Below are 19,858 nucleotides of genomic sequence, written 5' to 3'. Positions count from 1 at the left end.
AGTACAATTGCAGGGTATTTATATTGAGTACATAAATATGTAAATATTTCAAATACATTTTGATATATTTATTTTTCACTAGGGTAAGCTTGTCAAAAAGCCAGGTATCCAAAAGAAATTGTGTCTCATACCTTGAGGAGCTATATGAAGAGTTTCTTTTGACTTCCTTTCAGGGACAAACTTCCACTGGAACACTGAGTGATCGGCTCCACCAATAGTAATCACCCACTGATAATCATGTGACCATCTGATATTGGTTATGTGTGCTGAGTGTCCTAAATATTTTTTAAACTTTGCACCTAGAAATGAAAATCACATACACTAAGCATAACAATTTAATAAAAGTCAGAAACCAAAAATCACACAAACTGGAAAAAGAGGACCCACCTTTTCTTACACACGGGTACCGAAACAATTTAACTAATCCATAATCATCCGCTGTAACTAAAACTTGACTACTGAAGTTGGCATCTACAGAGTTGATGTCATTGATATCTGAGTATTTAGGCCAGATCCCATTCACCTCTGGCCCGAGGACACAAGTCCATGAAGACCACTGGACAAGCTTCAGTTCTTCTCTGTTGGTCACTTCCTTGCCACCTAAACACATAGTCAAAACCATAGTCAGTCAAGATTAGATGATCCAATTTGAGACTTAAATATTGAGGAAAACAATTCTGTCATGACAACTCTCTGAGTGTTTGACATGGTAATGGATATGACAATGTTGATATGTTTGGTTTTGGCAGAATAGATCTGCTACGCTGCTGCTGTTATACTGTTAGCAAGTACGGGACTTGCTACTGCCAATACATACATGCAGGGCTTGACATTAACACCCGCTAACCCGTCATATGTGCACTCCCACTAGCCACCGCGTCGGGTTGAAATTTATATAAAATATATACATTTTTGTCAAAAATAAAAGATTTTCGCTACATACAGTATCGATATTGAAATATATCTGAAACGCTTCCAATACTAATTTCCTCCAGAATAGATATGAGGTACCAGCTGCACATGTCTCCCCTTACTCATTTAATTTTCTCCGGATGAATATTGTTGGTGTTACAAGGCTTAAACTTAAACTTAAGCTTAAACAAGGCGTGGTTTTGCGTGTATTGCGCATAATTTTTAGCCTGGGTTTCCCCATGCTGCCTTGAGCGCAGCGCGATTTTATTCACGCTGCTAGGACCAGTTTTTCCATGGACCAGTTTTTCCCCTCAAAAAGGGAACCAATCACAGAACGGGGAGGGAGCAGCAAGACGATGACGACGTCTATGCGACACACCGAAGCAGTTTGTTTATATCTATGGGTCCAACATGGCATCAGACGCGAAGTTACCTTTCGATGCAGCCTTAGATAGTGTTCCAAGTAGAATGCAAGTTTATTTCGTCTTCTTCCTCGTCGAATTTCTGCCGCTCTGCATACGTCATCTGGTATAATTGAAACGATTGGCTATGAGCTACGTACAGGCGCATTTGATAGACATTCGTAGCGCCAAATAAACGGCTCTGGGCATTCGTAAACCACGCCTCAAATACGAGAAAATGAACATGTGGTTCCCAGACCACGTCTCAATGAGGCGAGGTCTGACGTTAGCCAGGCTACATAATTTTACCCATTCCCGCAGATTTTGTGCTCACACTCAAAGCGCGCGCCGTAGTACTAACAGTATAATTGATGCGTGTGTCAGTTCTTAAAGTGACAGCAGCCTAATATATCTGCTGCCAAATTATGAGATAACATAAAAAATATCTATATGGCAGTTTTTCCCTATGGTATCGATGTCAAAATTGTGGCCAGTGAAAATGCTAACTGGCTAGTAACTTTGGAAAACCGCTAATCTCATTGGCTGGTGAGCAAAAATGTTAATGTCAAGCCCTGCATACACAACACGCTGCTTTGAGTAAGACATGCTGCTGCTGTACAATATAGCGTACATGAATAACCCGTAGCAGATCTATACAGGTGGAGCTGGGGAAGGTGGAGGTTTTCTGAAAGTTCGCTGCAAACTGCTAAAAAAATGCCAACCAAGTATTTGAAGGTTGAGCATGCAAAGCTCATTGGCTACTGATACAATAGGATCCAATCAGCTGTGCCCTATAGAGAATCATGTGATTGCAAGCAGATTGAGTTAAGGACCCATTAGCCTGCGCCATCTAGAGTTTCGTGACAGAATTTTGCATTTCCAAGACGGCACAGAGCTCTTACTGGGCATCCTGTAGAAGAGTCGCCGGCCGTTGCCATCATTGGTCTGTAGATACTTGCTGTCAGTGGACCAATCCATGTGTGTGATGAAGCTACTGGAGCCCACACATTCGCCCACCTTCTTGTAGCGCTGCACAACGCCGTAGATGTCCACCGAGTTATCGTTAGAGCCCACGGCTAGGTGCGCTCCGTCAGGGGAGTACTTCAGTTCGTGGATGGCCTCTTTACGGTCCTTAATGTGGACCACCTCCGTCATGTCCCTGCAAAATGAGTACAGTTCTAACTGATTTGCATACTTAGATACTCAAATTGTACAGCTCAGGGGCCACTTTTAGAAATGACCAGGGGCCAGAAAATAAAATTATCTGGCAATAGTAATAAATATTTGATTTTGGTGGATACTTGACTAGCTTGTGCAGTAACAAAGAGTTACAGCTTAGAAAACATCATATTGTCATTCATCAAAATAATAAGTATCTGTTTATGGAAAGACCCTTTTCATTTTCTAAAAAATGTAGTCAAAGTGAACTTAAACATGAAAATGGGTCAATGATATACACTACCTACCTAGATTTTTTAAATACATATTTTTATTTAGCAAGGATGTAATAAACAGTAAAGACACTTATCAAAAGATTTCTTCAAAAAAAAAAAAATGCTGTTCTTCTGAACTTTCCATTCATCAAAGAATCATGAAAATATGCATCATGGTTTCTACGAAAATATTAATCAGCACAGCTGTTTAAAAAAATGTTTCATTAGCAACAAAGCAGCATATTAGAATGATTTCTGAAGGATCACGTGACACTGAAGACTGGAGCAATGATGCTGAAAATTCAGCTTTGTATCACAGGAATAAATTACATTTTACAATATATTAAAATAGAAAACCGTTATTTTTAATATTTTTAATATTACTGTTTTTACTGTATTTTCGATCAAACAAAAGCAGCCTTGGCGAGCAGAAGAGACTTTTTGTAGATGTTGTAGATGTCTGTCTAAAGAAAATGAAGAATCATTTTAAAAAGGTCCAAGTTCTTAGAAATGTATTTTTTGTATTCATCTTTTTAATGATATTCTTTGTTTGTTTCATGTGGTGTAACCATCAAGCAAAAAAAAAAATAGATTTAAACCTTGAATACATGTGTTTTGAAAATAACCTCATTATATATATATATATATATATATATATATATATATATATATATATATATATATATATATACGCTTTAACAAATTGCAAGGTAATATATATATATTACCTTATTATATATATATATATATATATATATATATATATATATATATATACGCTTTAACAAATTGCAAGGTAATATATATATATATTACCTTATTTTATATATATATATATATATATATATATATATATATATATATATATATATATATATATATATATATATATATATATATATATATTTTTTTTTTTTTTTTTTTTTTTTTTTTTTTATACAAATATCTTGAATTATTAATTCAGAAATATAATAACATTTTTGTGGAGTCGCACCAGATGACATTTTACAAACTATACTAACCTTAACTTGTCATCAATAGGTCAATTTATGTGATATTTTAACAGCCTTATTGACCTTGAAACTCAGTCATGATAGTCTGCAGAGGTTCATTTCCTGTTAAAAAAGTTTTTTCTGCATGTTGGCCACATGAATATTCATAAGCAGTTTTGATAAGCTTGTGGTAGGCCAATTTTTTTTTGAGTATCCCTGCTCTAGGCTGTTTTGCCTGAGTGCTTTTACCTGACTCTTAGCACTGTAAAGGATCCGTCTTTCATGCCCAGAGCGAGGTGGATCCCATCTGTACTAACAGCAGCACAGCGTATCGGCTCCTCCATGTTGCAGCGTGCTATTAGCGCATGATCTACGAGACTCCAGATCCTCCAATTCAAAAAGAGAAAAAGAGGAAGTAATGACCCATAGAGACACACAAATTAGTGCATTGAACATTAAATGTCATGTTCTTAATAGACTTCATCTAATCTGAGGAAAACTGTATTGCTCAGAGGTCCCATTATAGCTCAGGAGACATGAAGTGTGTAATGTCAATTACTGTATATTTTCTGTACCACTAGCACCACCAAACAGAATTACACAAGTAATCCCTCATGAAAAAGAAGAGACGGCGTTAAACTACCTCATGTCTCAAAGCACATAACATTACAATAATAATGAACATAAACAACTTAAAGAGCACTGACCTGTACCACCTGACTGCTGAAGATTCATTTCAGCGTTGATAGTGTTGCCATTGAAACGCATAAATTTGAGTCACGAACCGTTCCGAGTATTACGTCACAGGTTTCCATCTTTTACAAATTAAGGTAGTTAAGGTGTGAACGCAGCGTCAGCTCGTTGTCGTTTTCATGACTATGTTTCTTAACACAATTAATTACACTTTTAAAAAGTGCACTTTGTAATAATGTCAAAGCAAAAGTTTTACTTTAAAGTACATTTTAAATCATTAATCGTTTTACTAATCTTTTGTTGTGCTTTAAAGACGTACACTTATTATGTGTTGACTAACATACTAAAGCACATGTAAAGTACTTGATTGTAATTTTAACTGTGCTATTCAATATTACATTTAAAGTTAATATATGTACTAAATTGCAACTTAATCATTACAAATTTGTAATTACAAAAATATTTAAATACATGACATACAAGTTGCAATAGAAATTACAAAGTTTACATTATATTACAATAAATGCTTATCAGTACATTTAGTACACTAATCATATTTTAAAAACAATAGAAGAAATTATGAAATTACAAATAAAGCTGTACTTAAATCCCAACTATAATACATTTTCATCTAATGCAGTTATGTGCAATTAAAACATTACATTGAGGCCCTGTTTACACCTGGTATTAAGATGCGTTTTGGTTGATTGGATCACAAGTGGACGACACTACATACAGGTGTAAACGGGTCTAAAACGTTTTGAGCTTTCGACCGGATTGCTTTCGTAGTGTAAACGCTCATGTGGTCAAATGTGTTCGAACAGCCACAAAAGACCGTTTTCTCTCCGCCTACTGAGCTAATGCGTACGGGATACGCAGGTTTGATTTGAAGATAAAAAATTAACAAAGCACAATGTTCTCTCACCATTCCTGATTTCTAACACGCACTCACAGCGTTCGGCTGGTCTTGTGGCTGTCAGAGCAGAAACGAAAGCTGCTCTCCGTGTGTTTTTCCGTCATCTCCGGTCGAGTTCATATGTAAATAGCGTGAGCTGATTTTGTCCATTAGATAACAAGATCTGAAAAAGCCGAGACATTTACCCGCCCATAGACCCTCCCCTCGAAGAAATCAGGACAGAAGTGGTTGAAAGTGGACAAAAGAGACGGACTAAAACACCAGGTGTAAACGGGAATGTGTCTCTCTCATCTACTTGTGATCCGAGCCACCGAAACGCATCTTAATATCAGGTGTAAACAGGTTCACACTTAAGTATATTTTTTAAAAGTATATTATTTCCATAATAAGTACTCTTTTTGAAAGTATGGACTTCTTTTTCACAAGGGATCTCTTTAAGAAAAAGTTTGTTCTAAATTTAATCTCATTGTCATCTTAAAAAAAAAAAAAACTATTGATTATAAATGAATTATATAGCTAATGATTTATCTTTCCAATAGAGTGATTCAGATTTGTTATCAGCTCTTACCGAACAGAGCGGTCGTCGCTGCCGGTCATGGCGAGGGGTTTGGTGGGATGAACCGCGAGGGCCCACAGCTCGCCCTCACAGTGACCCTGCATGATGAGGAAGGGTTTGGTGCGATCATGCACCACCACCTCAAAAATCTCACTGTCCTGCGTGCCCACCAGAATGTGATCCCCTCTCCAGCACACGCTACGCACTGACAGGCCTGCACAGATCCATTACAAAAATACAACAGTAAGAATGGGAATGAAGGTAATCGTGGATGTAAACAGACATGATCCTGAAACATACTGAAGGATGTACACTGTAGACCGTCAAGAATGGAGAGGGTGCTTGGGTGCTTGATAATACATATAGACATCTGGGATCAGTGACAAACAGGGGAAAGAGCTATGGATATAACACAGCCTGCATAAACAACACTGACCACTACAACGCACCTCTTGAATTTTCACCTCTAGCTACTGATGAGTCATAGAAAAAGAAAATAAAAGAAGAAAAGAGATAGAGCTCTGTTAGAGACAAAGGACTTTTGCATTGTGGGATCCTGAGTATTTAACAACAAAAGTTAAGTTGCAACTTAATGGATTAAACAAAATAAATGTCAGTGTAGAGTAATGCATCCTGGGAGTTTGTAGAGGCTCTGACTCACCCTTATATCCCTGGTCTGTTTCCCTGAGGTCAATGACGGTGATGGGTTTGAAGTTCAGGTCCCATAACCGGATGCAGCCATCCCTGCCTCCAGTGGCAAAGCCTTCTTCACACGCATTCATGCTGAAAATACCAGACTACATACACACACACACACACACACACACACACACACACACACACACAGGGGCTTTCAGAGGCTGAATGTCTCTGACAGCTGAAACAATTACAGAATCTAACTGAAGTCTCAAACTTTCACTGCAGTGACAGAACTAAGGGTCGAATAAAGTTTACTTGAAGAACATTTGCCGATCTTAAAGGGGTCAAATCATGAGAAAACAAACTGTTCTCGTTGTTTGTAAACTAAAATACTGTAACTAGTAGAACTCAAAACTTCCTTTACAGTTAAAAAGAAAAAAGTTGAAAGTAAGCCACAGTATTTGGATTTCATCAGAAACCAAATTCAAGCGACAACCACCCACATTTATACATCAACAATGCCAATTATGAGTTAATGAGGAAGTAGAATATAGCCAATTATTCCTAAACACCAAAATAATATAAAAAAACTTTTATATTACTTTAGTAAAATATATTTGGTAACACTTTAGTTTAGGGTCCAGTTCTCACTATTAACTAGTTGCTTATTAGCATGCATATTACTAGTTTATTGGCTGTTTTTTATTACTTATAAAGCACATATTAATGGCTTATTCTGCATCTCTTAAACCTACCCAATACTTAAACTTAACAACCACCTAATTAGGGGTTTATTGAGGCAAAATTCGTAGTTAATATTTAGTTAATAATAAGAATTAGACCCTAATCTGAAGTGTGACCACATATTTAATAAAATAAATAAATGAATTAAAAAACATAAATAAAATGAATAAAAAATATATTAAATATGTTTAGCAATATTAGTTATTTTAATAAATGTATAATAATATTCATATAATATAATAAAATTCTATTCTATTCTATTCTATTGTGAAAATAGACCTTTCATGTTTATTCTCTTAGCATTTTTACTACAAAAATATTATTGGTTAATTGGAAATTGGAATGAATAGAAATGACTAATTAACAGTAATAATTTGCATAGACCATGGAGTATCAAAAGCTATATCATCTTGGAACATCCATCACAAAACTGTTATGCCAGGCTAACCATTTGATAGGCCAAACTCATTCATAGTTCATAAATCAGTGTAAGCAGTAAAAAAAAAATAAAAAAATAAGCAGATACCCAAGTCACTCAGGACAGAGGTCATTCTGGGGATGTTGGGGAAAACCTCCCTCACTTACCCCATGAGCCCCTTGAACCGTCCGGATTAAATTGATTCCCTTCCAGACGTAGATGTCTCCATTCAAGGCACCTGAATATGTGATCTCGTCCCTTGCACAGGCCAGACAGAGGATAGTCTGAAGATCTCCAGTCTTCCCAAACATGCCACGCTTAGGGGTCAGAGCATTCCCACACAGACTCCAAAACTGAGGGCAAGGGAGAGTCATTACTGAATGAACAATATGCGAATTTCATAAACACACTTGGGCTCATATTATAGTAGCACTTGCTATTGCACACAGTTGAGGTCTGAAACATGAATCATAAGGCTCTTTGATTTATTTTGAAATTCAAAGATTTGCATAGCATGACAATTGCTGTTTCCTGCTAAATTTGCACTTCTATTCACAAGCTAAATAAATCGTTGAGAACAGTCACACGCAAGCTCACAAACATACTAATGCATAATCTCCTTAAACACATCATTAAAATGCACAGACACGATCTCAGTTCAGAACAAACACGGAAAGCTCCCTCAGCCGGCGCATAATAATTGGCTCATTGACTCGGATCCAGCTGTGTGTGCATGTGTGAGACACTTCGGAGCTCTATTTCATGAGGTCACATGATCCTGATTAAGAGAATGGCAGGGTCAACTCTGTGTGTGACTTCAACCTCGTCCTCAGCGGTCTAGTGCAAAATTAAATGTACTCTGACATGTCATAACAAACATTTTTTATGTTCTTTACACTCATATTGAAGAGTTTGAACACAATGAAGGTACTATTTCGCCCAAAAAGCACAAAGAATTTTTATAAAATTAGCACTTAAGTCTCAATCATGTTTGCAAACTCCTTCAAATATGGCATGTCAAAGAACATCAAGTTATACTGTATACACAGAAGTAAAAATGGCATTTTAACTATGGCAGAGGGGCTTCAGAAGACTAAGAAAGCACACTATACACGTATGACTATAGAATATAGTGGGAAAAGAAGGGTTAATAAATTACTATATTCCATTCATTTTATGGAAGAAGTAGTCTCGTGAAGGCAGAAGGTCTGGACCCTATTGAAGCTTTCATTGGCCAAGGAGGTCTGGCTGAAATGTAAAGCAACCAATCAGAGCTCGTTTTGGTTTGCGTCATGTTTAGGGGCGTGAAAATTTGAGGTCGATGTCCCCAATAACAGACCGGTGCGCATCTACTAAATTATTCCATCAAGAACGTTGTGCAAGTGTACTGAAACACTTGTTTCTTCCATGAAGAGGGTTTGGCTCTCACGATGATGATTTCAATAATCACAAAGTGTTTCCCATTTTGTGTGTCATATGCATCAAACGTTCAGCCAACGGTCCATGGGCATGACGTCTGAGACTATAGAAGAAAAACTTATTATGGAAATAATATACTTTTAAAAAATATTATTAAATGCAAACTGAATGTAATGTTTTCGGACACTTACAGTAATTGCATGTAAATTGCAATTAAATGAAAATGTATTATAATTTAAATGTATAATAAATGCAGTTAGTTGAACTTTAGAGTGCTTTTATGACCCACTTAAGTATTTTTCTATCTTTGAATTATGGGTAAAGTGTACTGCCAGATGTACTGACAAGCATTTATGGTAAACCGAAATATACTTTAATGTCATTTCTATTGAAACTTGTATGTAATGCATTTAAATATATTTGTAATTACAGATTTGTAATGATGAAGTTGCAATTTAATACACTTAAAATATATTAACTTCAAATATAATATTGAATAGCACAGCTAAAATTACAATCAAGTACTTTACCTGTTTTAGTATGTTAGTCAACACAATAAGTGTAGGCCTACTTCTTTAAAAGCACGACAAAAGAATATGAAGATTATTAAATCACGATTTAAAATTTATTTTAAAGTAAAACTTTTAATTAAACTATTACAAAGTGCACGTTTTAAAAGTGTACTTCAGGGCGTTAAGAAAGCCATTAAAGTTGACTCTCTGTTGACTCTCTATAAGTACATTAAGTATTATTAAGTACTAATTACATTAAGTACTAGTACATTAAGTACTTATAAGTAATAGTAATATTATAATTATAATATATATAATTAAGATTTGTACATAAGAAGTACACTACAAAAATATATATATAAAATCACACATTTTCAGTTCAGTTAATATTTACGCTAAAATAAAATACCAAAATCATGAAGTGCCAATATCACGAAGACTAAAGCTGTGTCACTGCATTTTTTATGGTGAATTTCTGGGAAGCACAGCTAACCAGTTTTTTTATTTTATTTTTCATATATATAAATTTAGCAGGGTTTTCCATGAAAGTCAGTCCATCTGGCAAAAAGCTGACTGAAAGAAAACGAAAAGATGAAAAAACAGTCACTGGCCCATTAGCAGCATCTCACTGGGGCAGACGGTGCGGTTCCAGACAGCCAGGCTGCATTACGTCAGGGAGATTCACAGACTGCACTGTTTCTGCAGGTCTGCGCTCTGGTAAAGCTTTAATATAATCAAAATGAGTCAGTGCTATTCATCTGCCAAGACTCCATTAGAGGCAGACTGTCTTCATCCTGAGGCACGTCCTCCCCGTCTTTCCGCTCTACGGGGACAGCCACCTCCTGCTCGCGTGTGCAAACCACCCTGAATCCAGCACATCTAGACTAATCAAACAGCCTTAAAGTCACCAAGACAGCTATAATTAGCATTCTGCGAGAAGGAAAAGGATAATTTGTCCAGGGTGGCCCACTATACCTTAATCTAGTTACTGTCTAATTGTATGGTCTGCGGCTCCTGTCACATATCTGATTTCTAAACCACTGTTGTGATGGCCCTGTTGTAAATATGGTGATTTTGTTGGACCCTGTGGGCGAGGCTGTGATTATGTTGTGTGAGGTGGGAGGCAGTGAGTGGGATTCTTTGAACAGGCTGCCTTAGTTTGCTCTAGTCAAACCGTACAGGATCATCATGAGATGCATTGCACTATATATGCAGTTAAGTGGATTGAGAACAGCCTGGAGGGTCTGGAAAAAAAACCTCAGGAAATTTGTCAAAAGCTCAAACACATGCAGGCGCAATGGCTATGGTCGGAATAAAATATACAAGCTACCATTCACTGAGTTTTGCACAGTATACGAGAATTTAGCAAAAGAATTTAGCAAAAAAAGCCATTTTGCAACGATAAACATTTCAAAATAGTTGTGTGCCACATTGTAGTCAGCAGGTGTGTTGCTAGATTGTGATGCTCACAGTAAAATTGTTGTGCTTGCTTAATAATTGAGTGAATCCACTGATAAATCCATTTTTTGAATCAGAACCAGTAATGTTTGATTCATAAATTAAACCTTCATTTGAGTCTTTTTAGTGAATCAAACGGGTGTGTATCCCATGAGCATTCAATCCAGTTTTGGAATTTGTCTGTTTTTAAATGTTAAAAGTCATTTTAATTAATACATAGCATTCTCGATTATAAATATGCAGCTATGATGCACGTAGGTGTTTTTGAATTAATATTTCATGTCGATACACAATGGTTACATACTGTTAAAACTAATCGCGGTATTGATATCTTTGTAAGACTGCCGACTCTATCGAACGGTGGCAAGGAAATCTAACTTTACCATGCTTCGAGAGCCCCCTAGTGGTCGGGAGCATTTCCGTTGCGTTGTGGCTTGATTTCATTGTGTTGTGGCTTGATTTCGTTGTTTTGTGGTTGTGTTGTGGCTTGTTTCCGTTGTGTTGTGACTTGATTTCGTTGTGTCGTGGCTTGATTCCGTTGTGTTGTAGCTTGATTTCATTGTTTTGTGGCTTGATTTAATTTTGTTGTGGCTTGATTCCGTTGTGTTGTGGCTTGATTTCATTGTATTGTGGCTTGATTCCGTTGTGTTGTAGCTTGATTTCATTGTGTCGTGGCTTGATTTCATTGTGTCATGGATGGATTCCGTTGTGTTGTGGCTTGATTTCATTGTGTTGTGGCTTGATTTCATTGTATTGTGGCTTCATTCCGTTGTGTTGTGGCTTGATTCCGTTGTGTTGTGGCTTGATTCCGTTGTGTCGTGGCTTGATTCCGTTGTGTTGTAGCTTGATTTCATTGTGTTGTGGCTTAAATTCATTGTATTGTGGCTTGATTCCGTTGTGTTGTAGCTTGATTCCGTTGTGTTGTGGCTTGATTTCGTTGTGTCGTGGCTTGATTTCGTTGTGTCGTGGCTTGATGCCGTTGTGTTGTGGCTTGATTTCATTGTATTGTGGCTTGATTCCGTTGTGTCGTGGCTTGATTCCGTTGTGTTGTAGCTTGATTTCATTGTGTTGTGGCTTGATTTCGTTGTGTCGTGGCTTGATTTCGTTGTGTCGTGGCTTGATGCCGTTGTGTTGTGGCTTGATTTCATTGTATTGTGGCTTGATTCCGTTGTGTTGTGGCTTGATTCCGTTGTGTTGTGGCTTGATTTCGTTGTGTCGTGGCTTGATTTCGTTGTGTCGTGGCTTGATGCCGTTGTGTTGTGGCTTGATTTCATTGTATTGTGGCTTGATTCCGTTGTGTCGTGGCTTGATTCCGTTGTGTTGTAGCTTGATTTCATTGTGTTGTGGCTTGATTTCATTGTATTGTGGCTTCATTCCGTTGTGTTGTGGCTTGATTCCGTTGTGTTGTGGCTTGATTCCGTTGTGTTGTAGCTTGATTTCATTGTGTTGTGGCTTGATTTCATTGTGTTGTGGCTTGATTTCATTGTATTGTGGCTTCATTCTGTTGTGTTGTGGCTTGATTCCGTTGTGTTGTGGCTTGATTCCGTTGTGTTGTAGCTTGATTTCATTGTGTTGTGGCTTGATTTCATTGTGTTGTGGCTTGATTTCATTGTATTGTGGCTTCATTCTGTTGTGTCGTGGCTTGATTTCGTTGTGTTGTGGCTTGATTCCGTTGTGTTGTGGCTTGATTTCATTGTGTTGTAGCTTGATTCCGTTGTGTTGTGGCTTGATTTCGTTGTGTCGTGGCTTGATTTCGTTGTGTCGTGGCTTGATGCCGTTGTGTCGTGGCTTGATGCCGTTGTGTTGTGGCTTGATTTCATTGTGTTGTAGCTTGATTCCGTTGTGTTGTGGCTTGATTCCGTTGTGTCGTGGCTTGATTTCATTGTGTTGTAGCTTGAAGTCTGTGTAGAGAGAATGGTGTCGTCTTAGCGGCCCCTAATTTAATAACAAATGATCGTTGCGACGGAAGCGAATCAATCAAAACTAACTTTAGCTGGAAAATAGCTTTATTAAAGAACCACTATAAAGCCAAAACAATCTCTGTTACCTTAAATTATACGTTTATCTCTGTAAAGCTGCTTTGAAACAATCTACATTGTTAAAAGCGCTATATAAATGAAGAGGACTTGACTTGACTTGACTTGATTCCGTTGTGTTGTGGCTTGATTTCATTGTTTTGTGGCTTGATTCCGTTGTGTTGTAGCTTGATTTCATTGTTTTGTGGCTTGATTCCGTTGTGTTGTAGCTTGATTTCATTGTGTTGTGGCTTGATTTCGTTGTTTTGTGGCTTGATTTCATTGTGTTGTGGCTTGATTTCATTGTGTTGTGGCTTGATTTCATTGTATTGTGGCTTGATTCCGTTGTGTTGTGGCTTGATTTTGTTGTGTCGTGGCTTGATTCCGTTGTGTTGTGGCTTGATTTCATTGTTTTGTGGCTTGATTCCGTTGTGTTGTAGCTTGATTTTGTTGTTTTGTGGCTTGATTTCATTGTGTTGTGGCTTGATTTCATTGTGTTGTGGCTTGATTCCGTTGTGTTGTGGCTTGATTTTGTTGTGTCGTGGCTTGATTCCAGTGTGTTGTGGCTTGATTCCGTTGTGTTGTGGCTTGATTTCATTGTGTTGTAGCTTGATTCCGTTGTGTTGTGGCTTGATTCCGTTGTGTTGTGGCTTGATTTCATTGTGTTGTAGCTTGATTCCGTTGTGTTGTGGCTTGATTCCGTTGTGTTGTGGCTTGATTTCATTGTGTTGTAGCTTGATTCCGTTGTGTTGTGGCTTGATTTCGTTGTGTTGTGGCTTGATTTTGTTGTGTCGTGGCTTGATTCCAGTGTGTTGTGGCTTGATTCCGTTGTGTTGTGGCTTGATTTCATTGTGTTGTAGCTTGATTCCAGTGTGTTGTGGCTTGATTCCGTTGTGTTGTGGCTTGATTTCATTGTGTTGTAGCTTGATTCCGTTGTGTTGTGGCTTGATTTCGTTGTGTTGTGGCTTGATTCCGTTGTGTTGTGGCTTGATTTCATTGTTTTGTGGCTTGATTCCGTTGTGTTGTAGCTTGATTTTGTTGTTTTGTGGCTTGATTTAATTGTGTTGTGGCTTGATTTCATTGTGTTGTGGCTTGATTCCGTTGTGTTGTGGCTTGATTTTGTTGTGTCGTGGCTTGATTCCAGTGTGTTGTGGCTTGATTCCGTTGTGTTGTGGCTTGATTTCATTGTGTTGTGGCTTGATTCCGTTGTGTTGTGGCTTGATTTCATTGTTTTGTGGCTTGATTTCGTTGTGTTGTAGCTTGATTTCATTGTGTTGTGGCTTGATTTCAGTGTGTTATGGCTTGATTTCAGTGTGTTATGGCTTGTTTTCGCTGTGTTGTGAACTTATGTTTGCTTTTTAAATTTTGATTAAATTCTGGGTCACCCTCAGCACCAGCATTTTTTAACATTTTCACAAAAGTTTCATGGCACCCAGAATATTTTGTTGTATGAATATCTGAAGATGCAATATATCAATAGAAAGAACAGACCCTCTGCTTTTAAACAAAAACCTTGTTTTTTCTAGTTCCATACATTCTTTTTTTAACAATATTTGAATGTGGGTAAGTTTCATAAAAAAGCAACATTTTGAGCAAAAAGCTGAGAAAACCGTGTTTTTGTCAAAGACTATGTCTGGATTGGATTCACAACGATGATCAAAACATAGATAGAGTAGATCGAGTCCATCAACACCCCTAATGCTTACACAGTCCAACAGCTCGTCCTGGTCGACAGTTTCATTGAGTAACATTAGACAGTTTTGATTTATATGCTATTTAAATTTGGTGATCGCGTTATTTTACATATTCTTCTGCTTACATTTGCTATCGCTCGTTTCTGCTTCTTTTTCACATGTGTTTTGATCCAGAGATTCTGTACTCTTTCAGAAGATGCGTAATAGTGCCCCCTACCGTGTAACAGTAAAAACACAGAAAGCTAGAAGTTTCCGTCAATGGCGGGGAAATGTTGTTAAAGGGATAGTTCGGCCAAAAATGATATTTAACCCATGATTTACTCACCCTCAAGCCGTTCGAGATCCATATGTCAATCATTTTTCAGACGAACACATTTTCAGTTATTTTAGAAAATGTCTTATATCTTTCAGTGGTTATAATGTGAAGCTATGGGGTCCACCTCCTTCAAGTCCCAAAATGTGCATGCATCCTTCACAAAAGTAATCCATCCGGCTCCAGGGGGATAAACGAAGGCCTTCTGAGGGTAATCCGTGCGGTTTTGTCGTAAAAATATACATATTTAAAACTTTATAAACGAAAATAACTGGCTTCCGGTAGCGGTCGACGCGCGTTCACGGAGATGGATGCTGGCGTATGACGTAGGACGTAGCGTAGGAAGCGTCATGACATAGAACGAACGTAGAGTTTTGTTTTGCTCTGCTCTCTGGCTGTGCTCTGCGTTCTACGTCACGACGCTTCCTACGCTACGTCCTACGTCATTCGCCAGCATCCACGTATTTTCATTTGTAAAGTTTTAAATATATATTTTTTTACAACAAAACCGCACGGATTACCCTCAGAAGGCCTTCGTTTATCCCCCTGGAGCCGGATGGATTACTTTTGTGAAGGATGCATGCACATTTTGGAACTTGAAGGAGGTGGACCCCATAGCTTCACACTATAACCACTGAAAGATCTAAGACATTTTCTAAAATAACTGAAAATGTGTTCGTCTGAAAAATGATTGACATAATGGATCTCGAACGGCTTGAGGGTGAGTAAATCATGGGTTAAATATCATTTTTGGTCGAACTATCCCTTTAAGTGTAAAAGAAAGAGTTAATTGTACTATTTTATAATTGTTTTATTGTCTAAATCGTAATTAAAGTTGATAATTTATTTTTTAGGTATGTTCTGTTGTGGGAGGCAGCTCCTGCCTGATCTCACATAAAGCACCATGTGTGTCAGAACCGCTAATGGTAGAGTGTTCCAAATCAGTCACTTATGAGGTTTAATTTCAGCTAATATGTATGTGTGTAATACGCAGATTAAGTCCAGTTTCTTAAATGAAGAACTATCTTAAGCTTGCCTTGAATAAATTATAGAACCACGCAAAATGTTGCTTTTCATCTGGCACCAGAGAGTTTCAGTTTCTCTAGGGCTCTCTCAAAGAGAGAGAGAAAGAGAGAGCGAAACGGGGGATTACAGTGCGCTAAATCTCTGCCATGCATTGAGTGCATAATCGCTGAGTGAGCGCGGGCCTGGGGAGCAGATGTCATATGGTTGAGGGGGTAAAGACTCAGGAATTATGTGGAACAACTGCTACACCGTTCAAACTAGAGGTGGCTTATATGAGAGAATGTGGGATATAGTAAGAGAAAAATACTGACACAGCAAGAGATATAGGGGATGCCCAGTGATCTGAGGAGAGTCGTGAGAGAGCAGTAAAGAGAAAGATAGAGAGAGACAGAAGTAAGGATTAAAAGGTATAGCCCATGAGGATTGTGGATTACTTCACGACAGGAACTATAAGGCCAAAGCTTCATTCTAAATGATGAAAGAGAAAGAGACTCTTGGGTTTTACGTAAGGCATATGTATTGTGCAATATTTTACTTATTTAATGGGGAAATTATAAAAATTAAGTTCTATGACAATGTTGATATATTTGGTCTTGGCGGAATAGATCTGCTACTCTGCTGCTGTTATTACACTGTAAGCAAGTACGGGACTTGCTACTGCCAATACATACACGACACACTGCTGTTAGTAAGTAAGACATGCTGCTGCTGTACTAGCGTACATGAATTACCTGTAACAAATCTATACAGGTGGAGCTGGGGAAGGTGGAGGGTTTCTGAAAGTTCGCTGCAAACTGCTACAGCAAATGCTAACCAAGTATTTGAAGGTTGAGCACACAAGCTCATTGGCTACTGATACAGCAGGATCCAATCAGCTGTGCCCTATAGAGAATGATGTGATTGCAAGAAAACTGAGTTAAGGACCCATTAGCCTGCGCCATCTAGAGTTTCATGACAGAACTTTGTATATATCTGCTTATGGACAAATTCTAAGACAGGAGAATGCATTGAAACAAGAACTGTACTTGCTTGACGTGTGAGAACAAACCTCACTGGTTCAAGCGTGCTTGCTTGAAGAATGAGATCCAAGTGCAAGCTTGTTTGAGCTTCCACAAGAATCAATCAAGGTACATTTATTTATACAATTAATTATACAAGGTACCGTTTATCATATTTGATTAGTTCTGTGCACTGTTCAATGTTTATATGACACAACAGTCGAACACTCGCGGAACCCATTTGAACCATCTTACAGTAAAGATTGAGGGAGATTGCAATCAGGTCAGTAGAACTGTACTTCATGTACAGCATGAATCAACAATTGAAAGGTAGCTGAAAAGTAATCCCACAATTTCTTTCATCAAGCTTTGCTAAAAAAGTGTTTTTGAACGAGTCGTGATCCCCTTCTTCTACTAACACTTCTGAAGGGATGCTGATGTTCTTCTCAAAACTGAGGCTGCAGGCATGAAGAGGTTAGTTAAAACGACTTACTGTTTGAACAGTTCTGCTTTAAGAGCTTTGTGTTTCTGAGTGACAGTGAAGGGAAAACTGTGTTTACTATTGAATAGCTTCTGAGAAATTAAAGCTAACATGAAGTCAAAATGGACTATTTACTCTTAATACACATTCCTGGTTGTACTTTAAATAATTAATTGGAGCAAATAACTCCAAAGAAAAATGCTTAATCAATCAAATGTACTGTAATAACTTGCTCTTCCTCTGAAACGAAGGCTATTGCTTAACGTTAACTAATATCCATTCCAAATAGCAAATGGCATTGTTTAAGCACACTCTGTCTCCATTCTGGTATGCATATCTCACTGAATATCCTGTTTCACTCAGAAAGATATTATGAAACTAGAGTGGGCTGCAAACAGCCATTCACATTGACTTTCACAAGTACAAGAGTATTTCAATATAAACCTTTCTGAAGCCAGAAAAGAGAGGAGAATAGGAAAAAGGAGAATAAGAAAAGAGAATGGTAGTACCTTGATATGTTTGACTCCACAACTCACAAGCTTGCTTTGCTGATACAGGTCCCATGATATGTCAAATATCTTTATGAAACAGAAAAAGAAAAGTACAGTATGATGTATTATATTAGTATGTATTTTCAGAGCTCAGTGAGGTATATGCTGCCTTTAAGCCCTTTTAAAATTCCAACTTGCAGGTTTGTAAATCGTGATTTTAACATGATGGTTGGAATTAAAAGGTTGTGCTTGTTTAGCACTAAAATGCAAATTAAGTATAACTGATGGTATATACACTACTATTCTGAAGGATCATGTGACACTGAAGACTGGAGTAATGGCATCACAGGAATAAATTAAAAATTAAAATAGAATGCAGTCACTTCAAATTGCAATATTACACAATATTAATTTGGTTCATGTGCACCTTTTTCATAATTATGATCATTCCGACATAGGTTGAAGGCAGCTGGACTCTTGGTTACAACACACTTGCAAGAGGTTGGTTGAGTAGTAAGAAAAAATAAGTTCTCAGGAGATTATGCAGAAATTACTGCATAAAATGGAATTTTATAGTGAAGTACTATTTAATCTGTTTGAACTATTTTTGTATTACAGAGTCAGAAAAATCAGGAAAGAAATGTGCAAACGTGTGTTTTGGCCCAAAGTATGCACTATCGTTTGTTGCAGTGTTAATTTATGTAAAATTAAATTAATTCTGTCAGGACCACTTCCAATTAATTTACAGTTTGGATTAGCAATAGCCTTGCATTAATAAGAGCAGGGAGCGCAGCGATATAACCCCCCGTGAATAGAACCAAAGCAACATTAATGATATCTGTAATAAAGTTCTTGAAGACAATGACATTAGGGAATGTCAGAGGCTATATCCTGACTGTGGACAAGAGGAGGAGCTGGGGATGGTGGAGGGTTATTAACTCCTCAGCAACACAATGAAAGCAGCTGAAGGATAACTGAAAAGGCAACTTGAATAGGAATCCTGTGATAGGCATTGTATTCCTATAAGTAGACATGGGTCAGCTGAGCGTAACATATGACTTACTCGGTGCAGCCTGAATGTAACTAAATGACTGAAGAAAGGCTGCTACAAAAAGAGAGGACAAAAGAAACATTACACTGCCTGTCTACTGTGTCAAATGATGTGCGTGTGTTTGAGCTCTTACCCGGTCTGTATGACCAGGAGCAGCAGCCAGAACTTTCCCCCGTCTCCAGTCCCACACACAGATTGTGTTTTTAGAGTCCAAGCCCACAGACACCAAACACTGTAAAGACAAGACAGAAAAGAAATAATATGGTAACTATAAAAAGTTGGCGAAATCAATATCAATATACTATTACTTCAGGGTAGTTAGTGTTATAATATTTCAATATTTCATACACTCTTCCTGTTCCAAGTAGCCTGGTTAAAACCAGACCATTCTCAGTAGTAACTGAGTTATGGTCTGGCAAAGCTTCATTAATAACTCATTTCCAAAGGGGCGTCACCAACGGACATCGCTCAAATGCCTCTGGGCGCAATTGGATAGACCTAAAACCAATTAGAGCGGTCGTCATCGTGTAAAGCCATATGCTGCGTCCCAATTCGCCTAAGTTACATTACGCCATAAAAGTATGTACTCTTTTTGTGAAGAAAAGGTATTTACTTCTGAATGTGTAGCAAAAAAGTAGGCAAGCTTTGGCATACTACTTCGTCATCTTTATCGGATGGATCTGTCGTGTGCATCCT

General features: G+C 37.7%; 1 protein-coding gene across 2 annotated transcripts in view; it reads right to left on the bottom strand.

Moving 5' to 3' along the window:
* eml5 (EMAP like 5) overlaps positions 1–19,858 on the bottom strand; it is a 103,106-nt gene that overhangs the window by 49,829 nt on the left and 33,419 nt on the right. For both annotated transcript variants that reach the window (XR_013819331.1, XM_079852459.1), the window contains exons 3-11: positions 19,296–19,394; positions 18,130–18,198; positions 7,872–8,057; positions 6,565–6,700; positions 5,916–6,117; positions 3,988–4,125; positions 2,216–2,472; positions 388–600; positions 132–299 (exon numbers count right to left, since the gene is read on the bottom strand). Coding sequence is in view for 1 of the 2 variants with exons in the window: in XM_079852459.1 (XP_079708585.1) it covers positions 132–299; positions 388–600; positions 2,216–2,472; positions 3,988–4,125; positions 5,916–6,117; positions 6,565–6,700; positions 7,872–8,057; positions 18,130–18,198; positions 19,296–19,394 (1,468 nt within the window). In the remaining variant the exon portion in view is untranslated. The remainder of the gene's footprint in view (positions 1–131; positions 300–387; positions 601–2,215; positions 2,473–3,987; positions 4,126–5,915; positions 6,118–6,564; positions 6,701–7,871; positions 8,058–18,129; positions 18,199–19,295; positions 19,395–19,858) is intronic.

This window comes from Squalius cephalus (assembly GCF_949319135.1).
Source record: "Squalius cephalus genome assembly, chromosome: 20".
In the NCBI taxonomy this organism is placed as follows: Eukaryota; Metazoa; Chordata; class Actinopteri; order Cypriniformes; family Leuciscidae; genus Squalius; species Squalius cephalus.
This window is presented reverse-complemented; position numbering and strand designations above follow the sequence as displayed.